The 18985-nt window shown below is 69.2% G+C and overlaps 1 protein-coding gene across 12 annotated transcripts in view; it reads right to left on the reverse strand.

The window, feature by feature from the left end:
- Positions 1-7762: 7762 nt before the first annotated feature.
- The window catches only part of ST3GAL3 (ST3 beta-galactoside alpha-2,3-sialyltransferase 3), a 259919-nt gene continuing 248696 nt past the window's right edge, over positions 7763-18985 (reverse strand). For 9 of the 12 annotated variants that reach the window (XM_075914639.1, XM_075914644.1, XM_075914642.1 and 6 more), the window contains one exon: positions 7763-15966. In XM_075914639.1, coding sequence (XP_075770754.1) covers positions 15572-15966 — 395 coding nt within the window. In that variant the 3' untranslated portion in view covers positions 7763-15571. The remainder of the gene's footprint in view (positions 15967-18985) is intronic. The other 3 variants (XM_075914650.1, XM_075914646.1, XM_075914648.1) reach the window with 3 other exon arrangements.

The following is an 18985-nucleotide window of genomic DNA, read 5'->3' on the forward strand; positions in this document are numbered from 1 at the left end:
ACACGGACCCCCCCCCCCACCCAGCCGGGTCAGACACACGGACCCCCCCCCCCCCCGCCGGGACAGACACACGGACCCCCCCCCCCGCCGGGACAGACACACGGACCCCCACCCACCCAGCCGGGTCAGACACACGGACCCCCCCCCCCCACCCAGCCGGGTCAGACACACGGACCCCCCCCCGCCGGGACAGACACACGGACCCCCACCCACCCAGCCGGGTCAGACACACGGACCCCCCCCGCCGGGACAGACACACGGACCCCCCCCCCCCGGCCGGGACAGACACACGGACCCCCACCCACCCAGCCGGGTCAGACACACGGACCCCCCCCCCCGCCGGGACAGACACACGGACCCCCACCCACCCAGCCGGGTCAGACACACGGACCCCCCCCCCGCCGGGACAGACACACGGACCCCCACCCACCCAGCCGGGTCAGACACACGGACCCCCCCCCGCCGGGACAGACACACGGACCCCCCCCACCCACCCAGCCGGGACAGACACACGGACCCCCCCCCCCCGCCGGGACAGACACACGGACCCCCACCCACCCAGCCGGGTCAGACACACGGACCCCCCCCCGCCGGGACAGACACACGGACCCCCCCCCCCCCGCCGGGACAGACACACGGACCCCCACCCACCCAGCCGGGTCAGACACACGGACCCCCCCCCCGCCGGGACAGACACACGGACCCCCCCCCCGCCGGGACAGACACACGGACCCCAACTCCCCCCCCCCTCCGGGACAGACACACGGACCCCCCACCCACCCAGCCGGGACAGACACACGGACCCCAACCCCTCCCGCCGGATCAGACACACGGACCCCCACCCACCCAGCCGGGTCAGACACACGGACCCCCCCCCGCCGGGACAGACACACGGACCCCAACTCCCCCCCCCTCCGGGACAGACACACGGACCCCAACTCCCCCCCCCCGCCGGACAGACACACGGACCCCCCACCCACCCAGCCGGGACAGACACACGGACCCCCCCCCCGCCGGGACAGACACACGGACCCCCCACCCACCCAGCCGGGTCAGACACACGGACCCCAACTCCCCCCCCCCCGCCGGGACAGACACACGGACCCCCCCCCCCCGCCAGGTCAGACACACGGACCCCCACCCACCCAGCCGGGACAGACACACGGACCCCAACCTCCCCCCCCCCCCCGCCGGGACAGACACACGGACCCCAACCCCTCCCGCCGGGACAGACACACGGACCCCCCCCCCGCAGGACAAACACACGGACCCCAACCCCCCCGCCGGGACAGACACACGGACCCCAACCCCCCCCCCCCCCCCCCCCCCCCCCCCGCTGGGACAGACACACAGAACCCCCCTCCCGCCCACTGGGACACACATGGATCCGCCTTCCCCGGTGCCCGCCAGGACAGACACACGGACCCCCCGCCCACCCAGCCAGGACAGACACAGGGAGTCTTGCTCAAGTTCAGGCCTTTCCCTTTATTGCCCTGGTTTGCATGGTCCAAATCACATGGGGGGCAGGGGAACTGGGGACTCTGGGTAGTGGAGCCTGGGTGCTAGGTTGGCCTGGGGGATTCTGGGTAACACAACGTGGGGTGCTGTGGGGGTCTGAGCAGCAGCGTCCCCGTTGGGGTCCCCAGCCCGGCCCATCATCCTCGCAGGCCTGTCCCCGGGGGGGGGAGCCGAGCCACCCAGCTCCCACCCAGCTGACGGGCCCCGCGCTGCGCCCAGCCGGTCCCACCCCCGGCCGAGGGACGCGAGGCCTAATCCTCGCCCGCTGAGCCCACGGAAATAGTCGCTTCACCTCGCCCGCACCTTTGTGCTTAATCCCCTTAGGACGGCGGCACGAGGCCGGTACCCGCGCTGGCCTGCGGCCCCCGGGCCTGCCAAGTCCCCCTCCCCGCAGGCCCCCTCCGCTTTGCCCTGTGCCTAGGGTGAGCCCCCACCCCTCGCTGGGGGAACACGCTGCCCCGGTGCCAGGCCAGCCACGCCTTAGCCACCTGGCCTGAGCAGGGGCATCTCCGGGCTGGCCGCCCGCCCGCCCCCTGCCCCTGGCTGCCAGGCCACTCACCAGAGCCCACCCCGCCCACACGGCAGCACCAGGCGCATTTGCTAATCCCGGGGATTAGCGGGGGAGGCTCAGCCCGCTGGCTGTGTGACCAGCCCACCTGGCGTGGCTGGGGCTGGCCCATGGACAGCAGCCCTCCAGCTGCCGCCTCGGGCCAAACCCAGCCCGGCTGGCCCCCCAGTGAGGGACGGGGGCAGAGCGCGGTGTGCTGGGCACCTCCTGGTCCCTGCTGCGTGCCCTGGGCCTGGCAAGCCGCGCTCGGGCGCTGGGAGCTCTGGGGACGGGTGGGGAGCGGCCCTGGTCAGGGCCAAAGGGCAGGGGCCAATTGTGCCCCAAAGCTCTGAGCAGCCCCCGCCCTGCGCACCCGCTAGGCCAGGCTGGGCGCCTGCTGGTCCTTCCGGGGGCACCCGAGGGACTGGAGGTGAGCCCCCCGGTGAGTGCCCTGGCTTCATACAGAGCCCCCGGAGCTAGCACCCCAGAGCGGAGGTGCCGGGGCCCGGGAGGAGTGCGGGGCCAGCCCCCAGGACGGGGTGGGAGGGGGCAGCCTTCCCCCCAGAACCTGCCCGAGGACCTTGCGAGCTTGGGCAGCGCCCGGGCCTATTGCCACAGGAGTCTGGCCAGGAGTTTGGGGACCCGCCCTGCCCTAGCGGCGAGTCCCAGCAGCCTCCTGCCCACCGCCCTGTGGAACCTGCGGTGGCTGGTGGCCTGGACGGAGCCCGGCGCTCCGGGCCACAGCCTGTGCCATGCACGTCCCCAGCCGGGCTCCCAGCCCGCTCCGTGCCCCAGCGACCCTCCTCAGCCAGGCCAGGGCCCTGACGTGTCTGCTCGGCCCAGGACCTGGGTCCCTCTGCCCCTTACCCCCACCCCAGGCCGCTGGATCACGTGCAGGCCCAGGCAGTCACGCCCCCTCGTGGAGGCCCTGAGCTCTAACCACTGGGATGCGCTGCCCAAACGCCACATGCTGACTTCATGCCTCCGCGCGAGCGGCTCACCTGGCCGGCTGGGGGCCCACCCCTCGGCTCCCGGGAGCCATGTGCTCGACGCAGACACCGGCAGGGCCCTGGCTCTCAGCAGAGGACCCTGGAGGACCGGAGTGTGCCCAAGCACCAGCATCCCAGCACGGGGTGGGGCGGGGCGGGGCGGGGCTGTGCCCTGCCAGCGGCTGCCTGCCCTGGAGCCGGGGACCAAGGCGTGCTGGCGTTTGCCCAGGGCACGGCCACGCCGGGTGAGCTCTTGCTGCGGGAGGCGCCAGGTTTCCTGGGTTGGGGAAACCGAGTCGTGTGGCACCAGAGCAGGGCTTCCCAAACTTTTCGGCATCACGCCCCCTTTTTGATTTTTGAGAAACCCTCACGCCCCCTCCCCTCCAGAATTTCTTCAGGCCCCCCAGTTTGAGAACCCATGCGCTAGGGGCTCCCGGCTGTCTGTGCCGCCTGGCCTCTGGGGGTGCCCTCTCCACAGCAGCGTGGCCGCCCCTCCTGCCCTGCGGCTCCCACCCCACGGGAGGTCTTGCAGCTGCCCTGTGGCCCTGGCAAGGCAGAGGGAGGCTGCACGGGACGTGCTGGGACACCCGGGGGGCGGCGAGAGTCCCAGACAGCGGGCTGCCTGCTGGCGACAGACTGGCTGCAGCCAGGCCGGACGCTCGTGTTTCGAACCCCGGCGCCCGCTGGAGAACAGAGCAGACGCAGGGCACGGCCTCCCCGGAGCCTCTCCCAGGCGGTGGGGGAGACCCGGTGGTGGCCTGCCAGAGACGCTGCCTTAGAGCGCTGGCGGGCGGGTGGATGTTACCCCGGGAGCGGCCCCCTCTGCTCTAGGTGGCCTGCCCGGAGTCGCCGGACGCCTGCCTGCTGCTCACTCGCGGCTCTGGAAGCCGTAGAAAGGCTGCTGGGTTTGGAGCAGGACACGTTAGGGCAGGAGCGAGCGGCGTTTGCTTTATCGAGGGAGTCGGACGCCGCTTCATCCACCGAGTCCCCCCCGAGCGCTGGGACTCCTGCCTTCCGCGTGGCGGTTACGCCCGGTGGCAGAGCAGGCTGTGCCGTGCAGCCGGGGGGGCGGATCATCCATCCAGGGCCACGCTGCTTAGACCGAGCCTGCGCGTTCAGCGGAAGGTCTCGGAGACCTGCCGGCGTCTCAACGTATGTCCCACGTGGAAAGTCCGTCCTGCGGTCTGTGGGGTTCCCTGCCTGGAGCCTCCCGCGGGCGATATCGCCATGGCCTGGCCTTGGCTGTCAGTGCAGCTCCGAGCTTTGGAAGGGAAACAAAACCACTTCAATTATAAGGTGTCTTAGCAACCTTGTTCCGTCACTTAGGCTTTCGTGAGAACTTCCCTTCCTGCTCGGAGAAAGTAAATAAGGAAACATTATTTCCCTCTTCTCACAGCCACAAGACTCGGGGTCACCCAACTGCATTAGTAGGCAGCGGGTTTAAAATAAATATAAGGAAGTATTTCTTCAAACAATGCGCAGTCAACTTGGGGAACTCCTTGCCAGGGGATGTTATGAAGGCCAAGACTATAACAGGATACAAAAGAAAAGCAGATCAGTTCCTGGAGGACAGGTCCATGGACAGCTGTTAGCCAGGCCGGGCAGGGAGGGGGTGTCTGGCCACTGTCAGAGGCTGGGAATGGGCGAGAGGGGAGGGGTTATGTGGGGATTCCCTGTTCGGTTCCCTCCCTCTGGGGCCCCTGGCATAGGCCGCTGTGGGCAGACAGACACTGGGCTGGACGGGACTTGGTCTGACCCAGCCTGGCCGCTCTGAGATCTGCCGGGGCAGCAGGGAGGGGCAGGCGCGGTTCTGTGCGGGACGGGCGAGGGGGACTTTTGCTCTTTGCCTTTCACAGGGCGGCGCTAACCTGGACACTGCGGCTCTAAGCTGGACACGGCCCCAGGAGCGCAGTGCAGGCGCCTTTTTGCTTTTCCTCCCCGCTGGGCCCAGTTCGGACCGGGAGCCTCCCCGCCGGTCGGCAGGACGCCAACCAGGTCCCATTGCAAAATCCGGAGCTGAGCTTCCTCCTGCACGTGCCCTGGAGACACCACAGCCGCGAGACGGCGAGGATGGACTCTGGCGCCTGCCCCTGGGTTTGCATCCGGGCATGCGGAGCCCCAGGCACTTGGCTAGCTGGGCTACGCCCTTGGGAAGAGGAAGCGGACCTCCACCGGGGATGGGCCTGCACCCCCCAGGAGAGGGGCCCGGAGCCCCCCAAGGATGGGCCTGCACCCCCCAGGAGAGGGCCCTGGAGCCCCCCAAGGATGGGCCTGTACCCCCCAGGAGAGGGGCCCGGAGCCCCCTAAGGATGGGCCTGCACCCCCCAGGAGAGGGCCCTGGAGCCCCCCAAGGATGGGCCTGCACCCCCCAGGAGAGGGGCCCGGAGCCCCCTAAGGATGGGCCTGCACCCCCCAGGAGAGGGCCCTGGAGCCCCCCAAGGATGGGCCTGCACCCCCCAGGAGAGGGGCCCGGAGCCCCCTAAGGATGGGCCTGCACCCCCCAGGAGAGGGCCCTGGAGCCCCCTAAGGATGGGCCTGCACCCCCCAGGAGAGGGCCCTGGAGCCCCCTAAGGATGGGCCTGTACCCCCCAGGAGAGGGGCCTGGAGCCCCCTAAGGATGGGCCTGCACCCCCCAGGAGAGGGCCCTGGAGCCCCCTAAGGATGGGCCTGCACCCCCCAGGAGAGGGGCCTGGAGCCCCCTAAGGATGGGCCTGCACCCCCCAGGAGAGGGCCCGGAGCCCCCCAAGGATGGGCCTGCACCCCCCAGGAGAGGGCCCGGAGCCCCCCAAGGATGGGCCTGCACCCCCCAGGAGAGGGCCCTGGAGCCCCCTAAGGATGGGCCTGGAGCCCCCTAAGGATGGGCCTGCACCCCCCAGGAGAGGGGCCTGGAGCCCCCTGCCACTGTCTCTCTCTTGTGCCCCATGGATGCTCACTTCCTCCATCTCCAGCCGTGCAGCCCTGGTCTGTGCTGCCTCTGGGTGTGCGGGCGGGTTTCCCTCTTCGTTGCACAGGAGCAGGGGGAGCCGGGGGCCTGCCCACGGCCTAGGCAGGGCCTCTGCCAACGTGGCGGCAGCGCAGCCACAGGGACCAGCCCCCAGCGCGTGGTCGTGTCAGACAGACCCCGCCTCCGAGACGGACAGACAGGCCCAGCGCAGCGCTTCTGCCCCCGGCCAGGTTTGCCTGGTTCGTCCGCCCGCAGGGAACGCTGCGCCCAGCTCCCGCCCGCAGGCAGCCGCAGGGCCACCGAGAGCGACCAGCCCGTGGGCCTCTGCCTGCCACTGGCAAGTGCTCGTTAACCCTCAGTAGCCTGGCCTGCCCGGGGGCTCGTCGCCCCGTCCCAGGCATCGTGCCAGCCGCTGTGGCTGTGAGCCGAGGGCACCAAGCCACCATGGCCACCCCGGCGGGCCCTCGGCCGGCTCTGGCTTGGCCCCGGCGCCGAGCTGCGGGCGGGCGGGGCGGCTGTCGGAGGCTGAGAAGGCAGCACCCCCCCCCCGCCAGGCTCTGCTGTGCCTCGTGCTCCCAGTTGCAGCCAGGCGGGGCCGGAGCCTGAGTCTGGGCTCAGGAGCAGCAGTGCAGGTTCCTCAGTGGAGGGGCCTGGACATGGCCACCCCCAGGCCCTGCTCCCCCGGGACGCTGACGAAGGCCAGCGCGGTACAATGCCTGCCCCTCCCCCGGGCTCCAGGCTGTGCTGCCGCCCGAGGCCCTTCGGAGAAGTGACTTTCTGCAGGCTCCTGTGGCCTGGCTCACTCCCACATGGACCCCCCGGGAGCCAGGCCGGGCGTGAGGGGGCCACACCGAGAGTGCCTCCGGGGTGATGGGCGGACGTGGAGAACCAGCCGGCGGAGCAGGCCCCGAGAGCGCGAGGCCCTGCCGGGTTCCCCTGCCCCGGGAAGCCCCGAGACTGGCCACTGTGCGTGTACAACGTGCCCTGCCGGCTGCTCAGAGCTCCCCCATCTCGCTCTCCTGCTGACAAGGCGGCGGAGGGGAGCGGGCGACGAGCAGGGACAAGGCGGCGGAGGGGAGCGGGCGACGAGCAGGGACAAGGCGGCGGAGGGGAGCGGGCGACGAGCAGGGACAAGGCGGCGGAGGGGAGCGGGCGAAGAGCAGGGACAAGGCGACGGAGGGGAGCGGGCAACGAGCAGGGACAAGGCGGCGGAGGGGAGCGGGCGAAGAGCAGGGACAAGGTGGCGGAGGGGAGCGGGCGACGAGCAGGGACAAGGCGGCGGAGGGGAGCGGGCGAAGAGCAGGGACAAGGCGACGGAGGGGAGCGGGCAACGAGCAGGGACAAGGCGGCGGAGGGGAGCGGGCGAAGAGCAGGGACAAGGCGACGGAGGGGAGCGGGCGAAGAGCAGGGACAAGGCGGCGGAGGGGAGCGGGCGACGAGCAGGGACAAGGCGGCGGAGGGGAGCGGGCAAAGAGCAGGGACAAGGCGGCGGAGGGGAGCGGGCGAAGAGCAGGGACAAGGCGACGGAGGGGAGCGGGCAAAGAGCAGGGACAAGGCGGCGGAGGGGAGCGGGCGAAGAGCAGGGACAAGACGGCGGAGGGGAGCGGGCGAAGAGCAGGGACAAGGCGGCGGAGGGGAGCGGGCAACGAGCAGGGACAAGGCCGCAGAGGGGAGCGGGCAACGAGCAGGGACAAGGCCGCGGAGGGGAGCGGGCGAATCTACTTCCCAGCGCTTCCTCTCGGAGGAATGAGCAGAGACCAAGCTGGGGGCGCTGGAGAGTTTTATTGCTTCTGGGATGTGACCGCACTGCTGTGACGCGCCGCAGAGAAGCCCCCAAGAGTCTCACCCCCAGGGCGAATTCAAACCATAGACGTTAGGACTGTGGGCTCGGATGCTTCCCCCGGCAATACACCAAGAGCCAGCAGCCTCCGGCAGGCGGCACCTCTCGGGGTGAGGGCGGGGCCAGCAGCTCGTCCCTGCCAAGGGAGCGTCTCTGCAGCACCCGCTGGCTTCCCTGGGCCGCGGCGCGACTGCCGGGCTGGGCTGCCCTCACTTTCCCTGGGGCTCTCCGGAAGCTGCTGGGCAAATGCCAATCAGCAGGCTGTCACCCAGCCCCCTTGGCACCATTTTGCCTGGGCACATCCCTTCCCCTCCCAGCGCCTGCACGGAGGTGGGCAGGTCCCAGAGCAGGAGTCCCTGACAGCGCCCAAGGACAGGGGGTCTCGGGACACCGAGGCTGCGGGTGGAGAGTAACGAGGGAAATGCAAAGACAGGACGGGGCAAATGTGACCTCCCCCTTCCCCTGTGTCGATTTACAGGGCAGCCCGCAGCTCAGCACATCGGCGACGGTCCCTCCTCTGTGCCTGCAGGTTCTCCTGTGTCCCACGCCCGCGATCTACCCGCCCGCCTGGAATTCCCTGCACGCCGGGTCCGCTGGCCAGCACGTGCCCCTGGAGCGCTGCTCCCGACCGAGGGCAGGAAGAGCAGGGCAGCCCCCCTTTTCCCATTCTCACGGCAGCGCCGCGGGGCTGCGGCAGAGCGGAAGGCAGGCGGGCAGGGGAGTCCCGAGCCGGACCACACCTCTCCAAGTCCTGCAGTGACTGGTAAGTTCCCTTCTCTTCAAGGGATGGGCGCCGGGGCATTCCCTGCGTGGCGGATTAACAAGCAGCAGCCACACAGAGGAGGGTGCAGAGGCGGCAGCGCGCCCGTCCCACAGCCGGCGCCGTGGCGGAGGGACCCGAGTGTCGTGTCTCGTGGTGGCGTGCCAAGAACGCAAGGGCGCTGCCGGAGCAGCTCGCCGTTTTGGAGCGGTGGGGGGGGGGGAGATCGACAATTCCTTGGTCACAAAGGATAAAACAATCTCTGCTCGGATACAGACGCCTCTCGCTCACGCGGTTATGAGGACGACTAGTTAAGAAGCGTTTCTAGCATCCTTTGCCAAGCCCTGCAGGAGGCCAGAGCCAGCAAAGCCGAACCGGCTCTCCTCTTCCAAGGCACGCGGGCTAGGCAAAGGAAGAGGAAGTGGATGACGTGGCCGTGGCTAGGAAGCTGGGCTGGGGGCGCAGTGAGACCGTTTCATTAGAGAAGGGGGTGCATGGCAGCCTGCTGGGGTGCTCTTCATCACAACCCTCCTGTCGCTAGCAGGACGGCTGCCCTGACGACTGATGGGTCACCGAGCGTGTGACCAGCGGCCCCAGGGACTCTCAGACGGTGATGGGACACAGCGGAGGCCCCACTGGCCCCGGGCGGAAAGGGCTGAGAAGGTCCTTGCCAGACGTGGGTGAAGTTGTACGGGCCCCTGGCGTGCCCAGTGCTGCAGGGAAGACCCGACGAGCTAAGGATAAGTAGGCGCCCGACGATGTTGGCGATTCCAGCAGCCTGGAAAGAAATTGCATTGCTGACCCCCAGGTAGTCCAGTCACTGCTTCTCCTAACAGCTCCCTCCGTCCGCACAGGGCGGGGTGCACGGTCTGGGCCAAGGCCCGAGTGGGGCTGGAGATGGAGCACTGGCCCACCGTGCAGGTCTCACAATGTGGGGACGTCCAGGGATGGCTGCTCCGAGCGGTTCAACAGGCCCGGACCCACAACTGTCTCAGCCAGCTAGAGCGTCTCTGGAACCGGGGGGGGAGCCCCTTCCACAACAGCAGCGTCTGCTCGTCTCCGAGGTGCCACCGACTCCTGGCTGTTTTATCAAGAGGCGTCCCCTTGTCCTTGCCCGAGGCCTGCGGGGTCCCAGGCTGGCGTTCGCCACGGAGGCGTCAGTGAGATCTGGATCGTGACGCAGTCTCACTTGTGAGTCACGGAAAGGGTCTGCTCAGGCCAGGCGCGGGGCAGCCCCTGGTACGTACGCTGTTGAGAGGGCACCAGGCCAGAGGGGAGAGAGCGCGAGCATGTTCTCCTTGGCCCGACAGCAGTGCTGGAGAACAGGGCAGCGCTCTGCTTGGCTTGGAGGGGCGCGTGGGCGTCACTGCAGGCCCGCCGGATCACCATGACTGCCAGGAGGGTGCGGGGGATCCGGTCGCCCTGCGCCACAGGACTGCCCACGTGCACCCCCCACCCAACGGGAGACTCCGCAGCAGTAGCTGCCTCCAGAGCTGGTTCCCCCCTTGGATCTTCTCATCGTGTCCCCCACCAAGAGCGTGAGCCCGCGGATGGAATCGGGTCCCCGTGCCTGGTCCCCAGATGGACCTGAGAACAGCGTGGCGTGTGCATGAAGCCACGTTCCAAGAGGGGAGGTGGGCCGAGGAACGCCCTGGGTCTCAGAGCCACCTGGAGCGTGATGGTGCTCGTGGCCTGCGCCCTTTCGAGAGGCGGAGCCGCTCCAGCTGGCGTCAAGTCGATGGCCGCCCTATAAATTCTGTGCACCCCACGGGCGGGACAGGGCTGGCCTTAGGGGTGGGCAGGCTGGGCCCCTAGCCAGGTACGGTATTCGAGCCGGCCTCCCACCCATGGCGGGGCTTGGCGGCAGGCAGGGCAGCGCTAGAGGAGACAGATGGACTGAGCTGCAGGGGGAGAGCTGGACCAGCCAGGCGACTCCTCGGAACTAGGGGCTCTCCTCCTCCCCCACCGCTGCTCGTCCCCTCCCTGCCCCATCCCCATGGAGCTCGGGCCTGGCTCCCCTCGGCTGTGTGGGGGAGGGGCGGATGCGCTGTCCCCCTCCCCCAAGCTGTGTACCCCCTCTTCATTGACTTGGGCTGGGGGACCAGAGGGAGCATGGCAGACTCCGGAACACTCTTCCTAAAGAGACAGAGCACCTACCCACGCCCTGAGGCACACGCGCTCTCCGCTAGGCATGGGGCTAACTGGGTAACTAGTCGGATGGGCAAGCGTACCCGCCCTGTGGGGGCAGCAGGTAAGGCCACGTTCGCATCGGCCCCACCAGAGTGGAGCAGGCAGGACATCAGCCCTGGTTGCGCTGGGCCAGCAGATGGTCCCCCGGTCATGCTGGACTGGCCCGGGTGGGCTAGCAGACGGTCCCCTGGCTGTGCTGGAGTGGCCCGGGTGGGCTAGCAGACGGTCCCCTGGCTGTGCTGGACTGGCCCGGGTGGGCTAGCAGACGGTCCCCTGGCTGTGCTGGACTGGCCCGGGTGGGCTAGCAGACGGTCCCCTGGCTGTGCTGGACTGGCCCGGGTGGGCCAGCAGACGGTCCCCCGGTCATGCTGGAGTGGCCCGGGTGGGCTAGCAGACGGTCCCCCGGCTGTGCTGGACTGGCCCGGGTGGGCTAGCAGACGGTCCCCCGGCTGTGCTGGACTGGCCCGGGTGGGCTAGCAGACGGTCCCCTGGCTGTGCTGGACTGGCCCGGGTGGGCTAGCAGACGGTCCCCTGGCTGTGCTGGACTGGCCCGGGTGGGCTAGCAGACGGTCCCCTGGCTGTGCTGGACTGGCCCGGGTGGGCTAGCAGACGGTCCCCTGGCTGTGCTGGACTGGCCCGGGTGGGCTAGCAGACGGTCCCCTGGCTGTGCTGGACTGGCCCGGGTGGGCTAGCAGACGGTCCCCCTGGCTGTGCTGGACTGGCCCGGGTGGGCTAGCAGACGGTCCCCTGGCTGTGCTGGAGTGGCCCGGGTGGGCTAGCAGACGGTCCCCTGGCTGTGCTGGAGTGGCCCGGGTGGGCTAGCAGATGGTCCCCCTGGCTGTGCTGGACTGGCCCGGGTGGGCTAGCAGACGGACCCCTGGCTGTGCTGGACTGGCCCGGGTGGGCTAGCAGACGGTCCCCCTGGCTGTGCTGGAGTGGCCCGGGTGGGCTAGCAGACGGTCCCCTGGCTGTGCTGGAGTGGCCCGGGTGGGCTAGCAGACGGTCCCCTGGCTGTGCTGGAGTGGGGCAAGCAGGACCCTGGCCTGGCCACTCCAACTCGGCCCAGGTGGGTGGGTGGCCGGGAACCCAGGCTCAGCTGTCGCCCCCCGGCCGGCCATAGGTTAATGGGTATCACTGAAACTGTTTAACGGGTTAACTACGTTAATGTTCTTTTACATCCCTGTCTGATGCGCACGCTGCCCCCGAAGCCCTTAAAGGGTCGGTGCGCCCGCCCCGCCCTCTCTCACACTCCCCCAAAAGCTCCTCTCACGACAAGGGTGGGCTCTGCCACGCCCAGGGCAGTTTGAAGCGCTGGCCATCGATTTTCCCTGGTCCGCGGAGGCTCCGTGCGCCTGAGCATGCCCTTGCGCTCTAGAAATCCAGCCTGACTGAGAAAGCTCCATCCGCCTCTGAACCCGGCTGGCGAGAGGGAGACCTTTCTTCCCAGGTCAGGTCCTTGCGCCCCGTATCGGAGGGAGCCGCCTTGGAGAGCTGGTGCCGGGCCCACGCTGCAGCCGTCTGCACTGCCAGGGACTCTGGCAGAGCGTGAGAGCCCAAGGCCACGGCCAAGCAGTGCTGGCCCAGGCTGGCGCAGGAGAACCAGCAGCCGAGGTGTCAGACTGCTGCCCACTGGGAGGGCCGCTCTGCTGGCCGAGACTCCTGGCCTGCAGCTCTCCTGCTGCCCTGCCCATGAGCGCGAGGTGTGTTGGAAGTCAGCCCGGGCAGCCAGAGGAGACAGAGCGCCTGCCTCACCTGGGCCCACGCTGAACTCGCTCCCGAGGCCACCGGAGCCATCGCTCTCGCCTCACTGGCGGGGCTGGCTGCACGTGGCCGGGCAATCAAGCAGGGCTCAGGCACGGCCCCGGGTGTCTGGGAATCGGGCTCCCACGATCCTCGGTACTGCCAATCAGAGGGACCCACGGCAAAGGCCACTGCTTGTCCTGCCACCAGGCACGTTTGGTTGGAGGTCGGAATCTGGCCAGGTCCACGCCCACCTCGCCGTGGTGCTGCAGACGTGCAGGGAGCCTCTGGCCAGGGTCCCTCTAAGCTGAGCGTCTGGGCAGCAGAGATTCAAGCGCCGACCGGATGATTAGCAGAGCACCCACAGCGGGCAGCAGCGTGTGTCCACTGTTGGTGCACGTCCTTTCGGGGGGGGGGCAGAGCTGGACACAACGCTCCAGATGTGGCCTCCCCAGAGCTGAATAAAGGGGAATAATCACTTCTCTGGATCTGCTGGCAATGCTCCTCCTAATGCACCTTAACATGCCATTCGCCTTCTTGGTACAAGGGCGCCCTGCTGACTCCTATCCAGCTTCTCATCCACTGGAACCCCCAGGGCCTTTTCTGCAGAACTGCCGCTTAGCCAGTCGGTCCCCAGCCTGTACCAATACTTGGGAATCTTCCGTCCCAGGGGCAGGACTCTGCACTCGTCCTTGTTGGGCCTCATCAGATTTCTCTTGGCCCAACCCTCTAATCTGTCCAGGTCACTCTGGACCCTGTCCCTGCCCTCCAGCGTATCTACCTCTCCCCCAGCTTAGTGTCATCCGCAGACTTGCTGGGGGTGCAACCCATCCCCTCAGCCAGGTCAGTCATAAGGATGTTGAACAAAACCGGCCCTAGAACCGATCCTCGGGGCACCGCTAGAAACCGACGGCCATTCTGACATGGAGCCGTTGGTCACTCCCCGTCTTACAGTCCATGCATCCAATCCAGACTCCCTTAACTTGCTGGCAAGGATATTGTGGGAGACTGATCAAAAGCCTTGCTGAAGTCGAGATAAAGCCACCCCCACTGATTCCCCAGGCCCGCTCTCGACGGCGCCAGCCAGTCCGCACGGTGCTTGTCGGCCAATGCCATGTGCCCCCGCACTCAATGGGAAGCGAGTCCCTGCTGGGAGACCCGCCTTGGCCTACAGAGCCTGCTGTGACATGGGCGTGGCAGGACTGCAATGTGCCAGGGGCCAGGCGGGCGCAGGGCAGGGCTGGTGTCTGGGTCTGCGCCTGCCCAGGACTGCGGGACCCGGCCATGGCAGGCAGGGCATGGCTCACCGGGGCGAGAGAGCGGGCTGCAGCCGACCGGCTCTGGCTCTGGCCCTGCCAAGGGCAGCGTATGGACCCCGTGGTGCCGAGCAGGAGCCTCAAGGGCTGGTCCCTTCTCTCGGAGGGTCCGTGGCAGGACTCTGCCAGGGACCCACCTGCAGGACGTCGCTTCCCTCCCTTGCGGCCCCGGCCTGGCAACTGGTACCTGACGTGCCAGGAGCTGCCCTGCCCTGTCTCGGCCTGGGGACATGGCCGACCCTCCCCGGCTCTCCATTCCGGCTGGAGGGGCCCTGGAGCCTAGGGGGGCGCTGGAGGCGCATGGCTGTGGTGTGAACGGCGCGTGGCAAGCGCTGAACCACAGTGCCCAGGGGAGGGAACAGGAAAAGCCGCTCCAGGAACATTCAAAGCTCCTGGCAGCGTCCTGCCGCCTCAGCCCTGCCCGGCGAGGGGCACACGGACGCAGCTGGGACGGCGAGGCTCAGAGCGGCTGGCTGTCCGCGCTGCACCGGGAGCGGCCTGCACACAGCCAGGACAGAGCTCACCTGCCTGCGGGGACTGGAGCAGGCTGCTCCCTCAGAGCACAGAAGCGCAGCCTGTCCTGCCCCCAAAGCCGCGTCTCTGCAGGCTGGCGGCCGGCCGGCCCTCTCCCCTGCGGGCTTCCTCCCCTCTGCACCAGCCCCCTCCCGCAGCACCATGGCAGGCCGGCGCCCCACGCTACGAGCCCGTCTCAGGGAAGTCCGGAGGAGCAACCTACAAAGGGTGGGCCGACCCCCCTGGAGCCCAGGGCAAGACCCTGGTCCCTCTGGACATGAATTCAGGGATACCCGAGGTAAGTGCAGGGACTTCCCTGCCTTGGGCTTGTGACCCAGCCCCGCCCCCGCACGGCCCCTCCCCAGCCCAGGAGTGTAGCCAGGTTACCGCGGGCCAGGGGTCGGTCTGTTTCCGGGACTGGGGGACAGGGCCGGCGCACGCTGCTGCCTGGCCCAGCCGGATGCAGTCACATCACAGCCCAGAGGGACAGGCTGGCTACACCGCTGGGCATTCACCCCCCACCCCGCCGGCCCCCCATGGCACAGAGGCTGCATAACGGAGGCCCGCTCCCCACACACCCTGCTCAGTCTCTTGGTGGCTTCTCTGCAGCAGGAACGGAGCCAAGCCGCACGCAAGGCCCGGGACACGCTGGCACCCAGGCGACATCAGCAGAGAGCAGCGGGAGTAACGCAAGCGAAAGGCCCTGGAGGCGGGCGAGAGACGAAGGGCTCCAGGCAGGTCGCTCCCGGCCCCTCGCCGGCGTCCCATCCTCCGGGCGCCGTTGGCAGGGAACACGAGCAGGCGTGTGACATGAAATTAACAACACTGGGCAGCTCTGGAGCACAACATGACCTCTGACCTCCCGAAAATAAATTATCCCTCCCCCCCCCAAAACTCAAGTATGACACTGTTCAGAAACAGCGCCCAGAGAGCCGCCTGTCACCCCTCCAGGGCACACGGCCCGGGAGGCAGCTGGCTCCTGGCTCCCGCTCAGGGTCCCGGCAGAGCCAGGGTGGAGCAAACAGCTGTGAAAACGCAGCTGGATAAACGGCAGCCGCGGCTGCAAGGAAAGTGCAGGAACCGAGCCCCGGCCCAGCTCTGCCAGCCCCCGGTGCGGAGAACCAGGCAAGTCCCAGCACTAGGGGGGCGCTGTCCTCCCACAAGGCCGAGGGCCGGAGCCGCAGGCTGAGTGCGGGCAGGGCACGAGCCAGTTTTCACGTTGAACCGTGGAGCGTGTAGCATGGTTCCGAGCTCCTCTCCAAGCGGCGGCTCGGCGCAGTCAGGCGCGGCCCCGCGGGGAGGTTCCACTCCACTCGGTCGCCGGCCGTCCTCCTCCTCCTGTCTTTCCTGGCTAGTTCTAGCCACAAACGCTGCGTGTGGCCGCAGAGCCGAAGCCAGGCCTCTCCCCCGGCTCTGCCCTGCCGGCCCTGGGGCCAACGCGCCAAGGAAGCCCCGTGCACCTCCTGCTTCCTGCCCGGCTCTCCCGCTGGCGTGTGCGACGCGCTCCCACGGGCGGGGCCTAGATCCCGCTGCTGAGGTCGGCGATGACGCGGGCTTTCACCAGCTTCCGCAGGAACTCCTTCTCCCGCTGGATGTTGTGCGTCCACGACTGCAAGGAAGAGACAGGAAAGGCGTCACCGTCCTGCCCGCGGCGCCAGGCCTCCAGCCACACAGCCCCTGCTCAGCGGCTCCTGCCTGCCCCTTCCCCGGCGGCCGGGCTGAGAGAGGGCACATCCCCGTCCCTACGCAACCGTGGCCAAGCCCCGGAGCAGCCTGCAGCCGGAGCCCAGGCCTCTCCGTGCCTCTTGCCTGGGCCGTTCCCCTGCCAGAGCTCTCGGGCAGCAGGGCCGAGTAGGGGCCGGCCGCCCCGCCGTGCAGCCAGCCGCACGAGGCGAGCAGCAAGGAGCCGGGGCCGCGCGGCGTTGGAGGCGGCCGTCTCCGAACAGATGCTCCCGGAGCAGCCTCGCTGCCAGCCAAGCCCCCCTCTGTCTACAGCGAACCCGTCCGCTCCCGGGCTGCCCGTGCCCGATCCCGGCTGCCTCCACCAGCAGCTCTGCGGACGCGGCCCGTGCGGGGCAAGGCCCACGCCTGCATAGAAAAGCGCTTCCTGCCCGAGCCCAGCCCAGGCGGCTCACAGGGCCCCAGGAGCCTGGACCCAGGTCGGGATTGGTGGGCCCGTCCCCTGCCCCGCGCGGGGCGGTGCCTCTGCGGGAGGGGGCCCAACTCGCAGCCAGCCGAGGGCCATTCGGGGAGGGGCGGCCCCTGGGCTGGGGTCCAGCCTGCGATTTGGCTCGCCCATCTCAGGGCAGGGCAGGCTGCGGCCCCAGGGAGAGCCAGGCAGCTGGCTGACCACCAGGAAGCAGCAGCTCCCACCTCCTTCCAAGCCCTCCCCGCTTGGCCTGAGGCTGCGCCGGGCTGGCCTGGGCGTCGCTGCCTCTGGGGGCCTGGGATGTGACCTGGGCAGCACGGGCCCGGGCTCCCTGCTGGCACCGCGGCTCCACCTTGCCCAGGGCCCGGCACCGCCGCATGGGGCCCCAGGCGTGTCCAGCGCCCGCGCAGGGAGCCGCCAACGGGAGGCTGGGCAGCGCATTGGGGGGCCCAGCTGAGGGGCCCGCCCAGAGACACCCGGCTGACCCTGGGCCCCAGCAGAGCAGCCTGGGAGCCGAGGCGGGCGCCCGCGAGGAGCCGAGTCCGGCCTGGCCGGGGGCTGGCCCATGCGCCGACCCCGGGACAGACGCCAGCGCGGCGCTGTGCCCGGCCCCAGCCCGACCCACGGGATTCCCTCCCGGCCCGAGAAGCTGCAAGAGGCCCTGGGGACGCCGGCCGTTCGCCTGCCCGCCCCCGCCCTGACCCCACAGGGAGCGCCCCCCACAGGGGCCGAGGGGGAAGGGCCCAGACGGGATTCACGCCGACCGTTTGCTCCATCACCGCTGCGCCCTGAACCGGGAACTCTGCAATTGGTGCCTGGCTGATTCCTTTGGCCTGTTTTACCCCTCCCCTTCTCCCCCCTCCCTCCCTCTCCTTCCTCCTTCCTCCCCTCCTCCCTTTCTCCTCTTCTTCCCTTCTCACATCCTCTCTCCCTCCCCTTCCTCCTCCTTACCTCCCTCCCCCCGCCTGGCTCCCCAACCATCCTTTGGACGTGAGGCCCTGCGGGACGGGCACGGTGTGATGGGGGTGGGATGGCCGCAGACTGACCCGGGCGTGTGGCGGGCTCCTGGGATCAGAACTGGGGACGTGGGGGTTCCGACCTGCTCGCCCTGTGGCGTGCTCCTGGGCAGCGGAGCAGCGGCAGGGAAGTGCTTTTCGGACTCGTTCGCCAGCACGGTGACAGGTCTGCGTGGCTGGGCTGGTGCCTTGCCAGGGCAGGACCCCCAGTGTGGGGCTGGGGCTGCCCCACGTCCCAGCAGCCCACGCGCCCTGTGCCGAGGGTGCGGGCAGGGGGGTTCAGGGAGCCCTGACCACTGAGCAGAACGTGCCCAGGAACCCGCCCTGTGAAGTGAAAGGGCTTTGTCACGCCGGAGTTGCTTGGCCCCCGCAAGGGCCAGTCGCTGGCCAGGGCTGTGCCGGGCGCTGGGCCCGCCTCCCGCAGCTGCCTCCACCCAGCATTTGGCCCGCGCTGCCCCGCGGGTATAGCAGTGCAGAGAAGCCCCTCCCCTGCCCGCCCCGCCCACAGCAAGGGAACCGACATGGGGGGGGACAGGTCTGGAGCCGCCCTGCTCCACTTCCCTCCCCTCCGAGCCCTGCAGTCGCTGCTGCCTCCCAGGCCACGCGCAGCCCAACGGCACACAGCAAGGGGGGCGGAGCCTGGCACCGAACTCAAGTCTCCCAGCTCCCAGGCCAGTGCTCCAACCACTAGGTTACACTCTCCCACCCCTGCCCCTTTCCCATCCCCTCCTGCAGCCGATGGCCCCACCCACAGCAGCCGGGGGCTGCGTTCCCCTCGCTCGACACTGAGCCCAGGCCCTGCTGCCCGCCCTCGGTTCCTGCACCCGCTTTCCATCGTGTCCGTGGCGTGCCCAGGGACTCAGCGGGGCTCACACTGAGCACCCTGACGTGGCTGTTTCTGGCCAGCCCGGCAGCCCCGCGCTCCCGAGCCTCCACACTCGGCAGCGTGCCAGGGGCTCCCCCCAGCCAAGCCCTGCGCATTCTGCTCCGCGCTGGCCAGCCAAGCAGACGGGGCACACGAGGAACCGGCTCAGTGGCTACCAGGCCCACAGCTCTCGGATGATGCGGCAGCACATGGGGGACCCCCCGGCCCTGCACCCCGTCGGCAGCGGGAGGAGACTCCGCCAGCCGGTAGAATGGGGTTATTGCTCCTCCGGGATACAGCCCAGCACAGACGTGTGTGGACATGAGGAGACCCCTTGGGGTGCCCAGGCCCCTCTGCTCCCAGCACTCTGCTTAGTCTCTTCCCAGCTCCAGGGCCTGCCCCCAGCCAGGGGCCGTCTCCCCCTCCCTCCCTTTGTCTCCCCCCGGAAGAGCCTTGTTCCCTGCCCAGGCTGGGCCCAGGTGTCTGGGCCAATCCCCGTGTGGGGGAGTCAGCGGGAATCGCACAGCCCAGCGCAGGGGCCCCGATCACAGAGCAGACACCCCCCCGGCACAGATGGCCAAGTGAACCCCGCACTCCA

Source organism: Pelodiscus sinensis, unplaced genomic scaffold, assembly GCF_049634645.1.
Source record: "Pelodiscus sinensis isolate JC-2024 unplaced genomic scaffold, ASM4963464v1 ctg99, whole genome shotgun sequence".
NCBI classification, from domain to species: Eukaryota; Metazoa; Chordata; order Testudines; family Trionychidae; genus Pelodiscus; species Pelodiscus sinensis.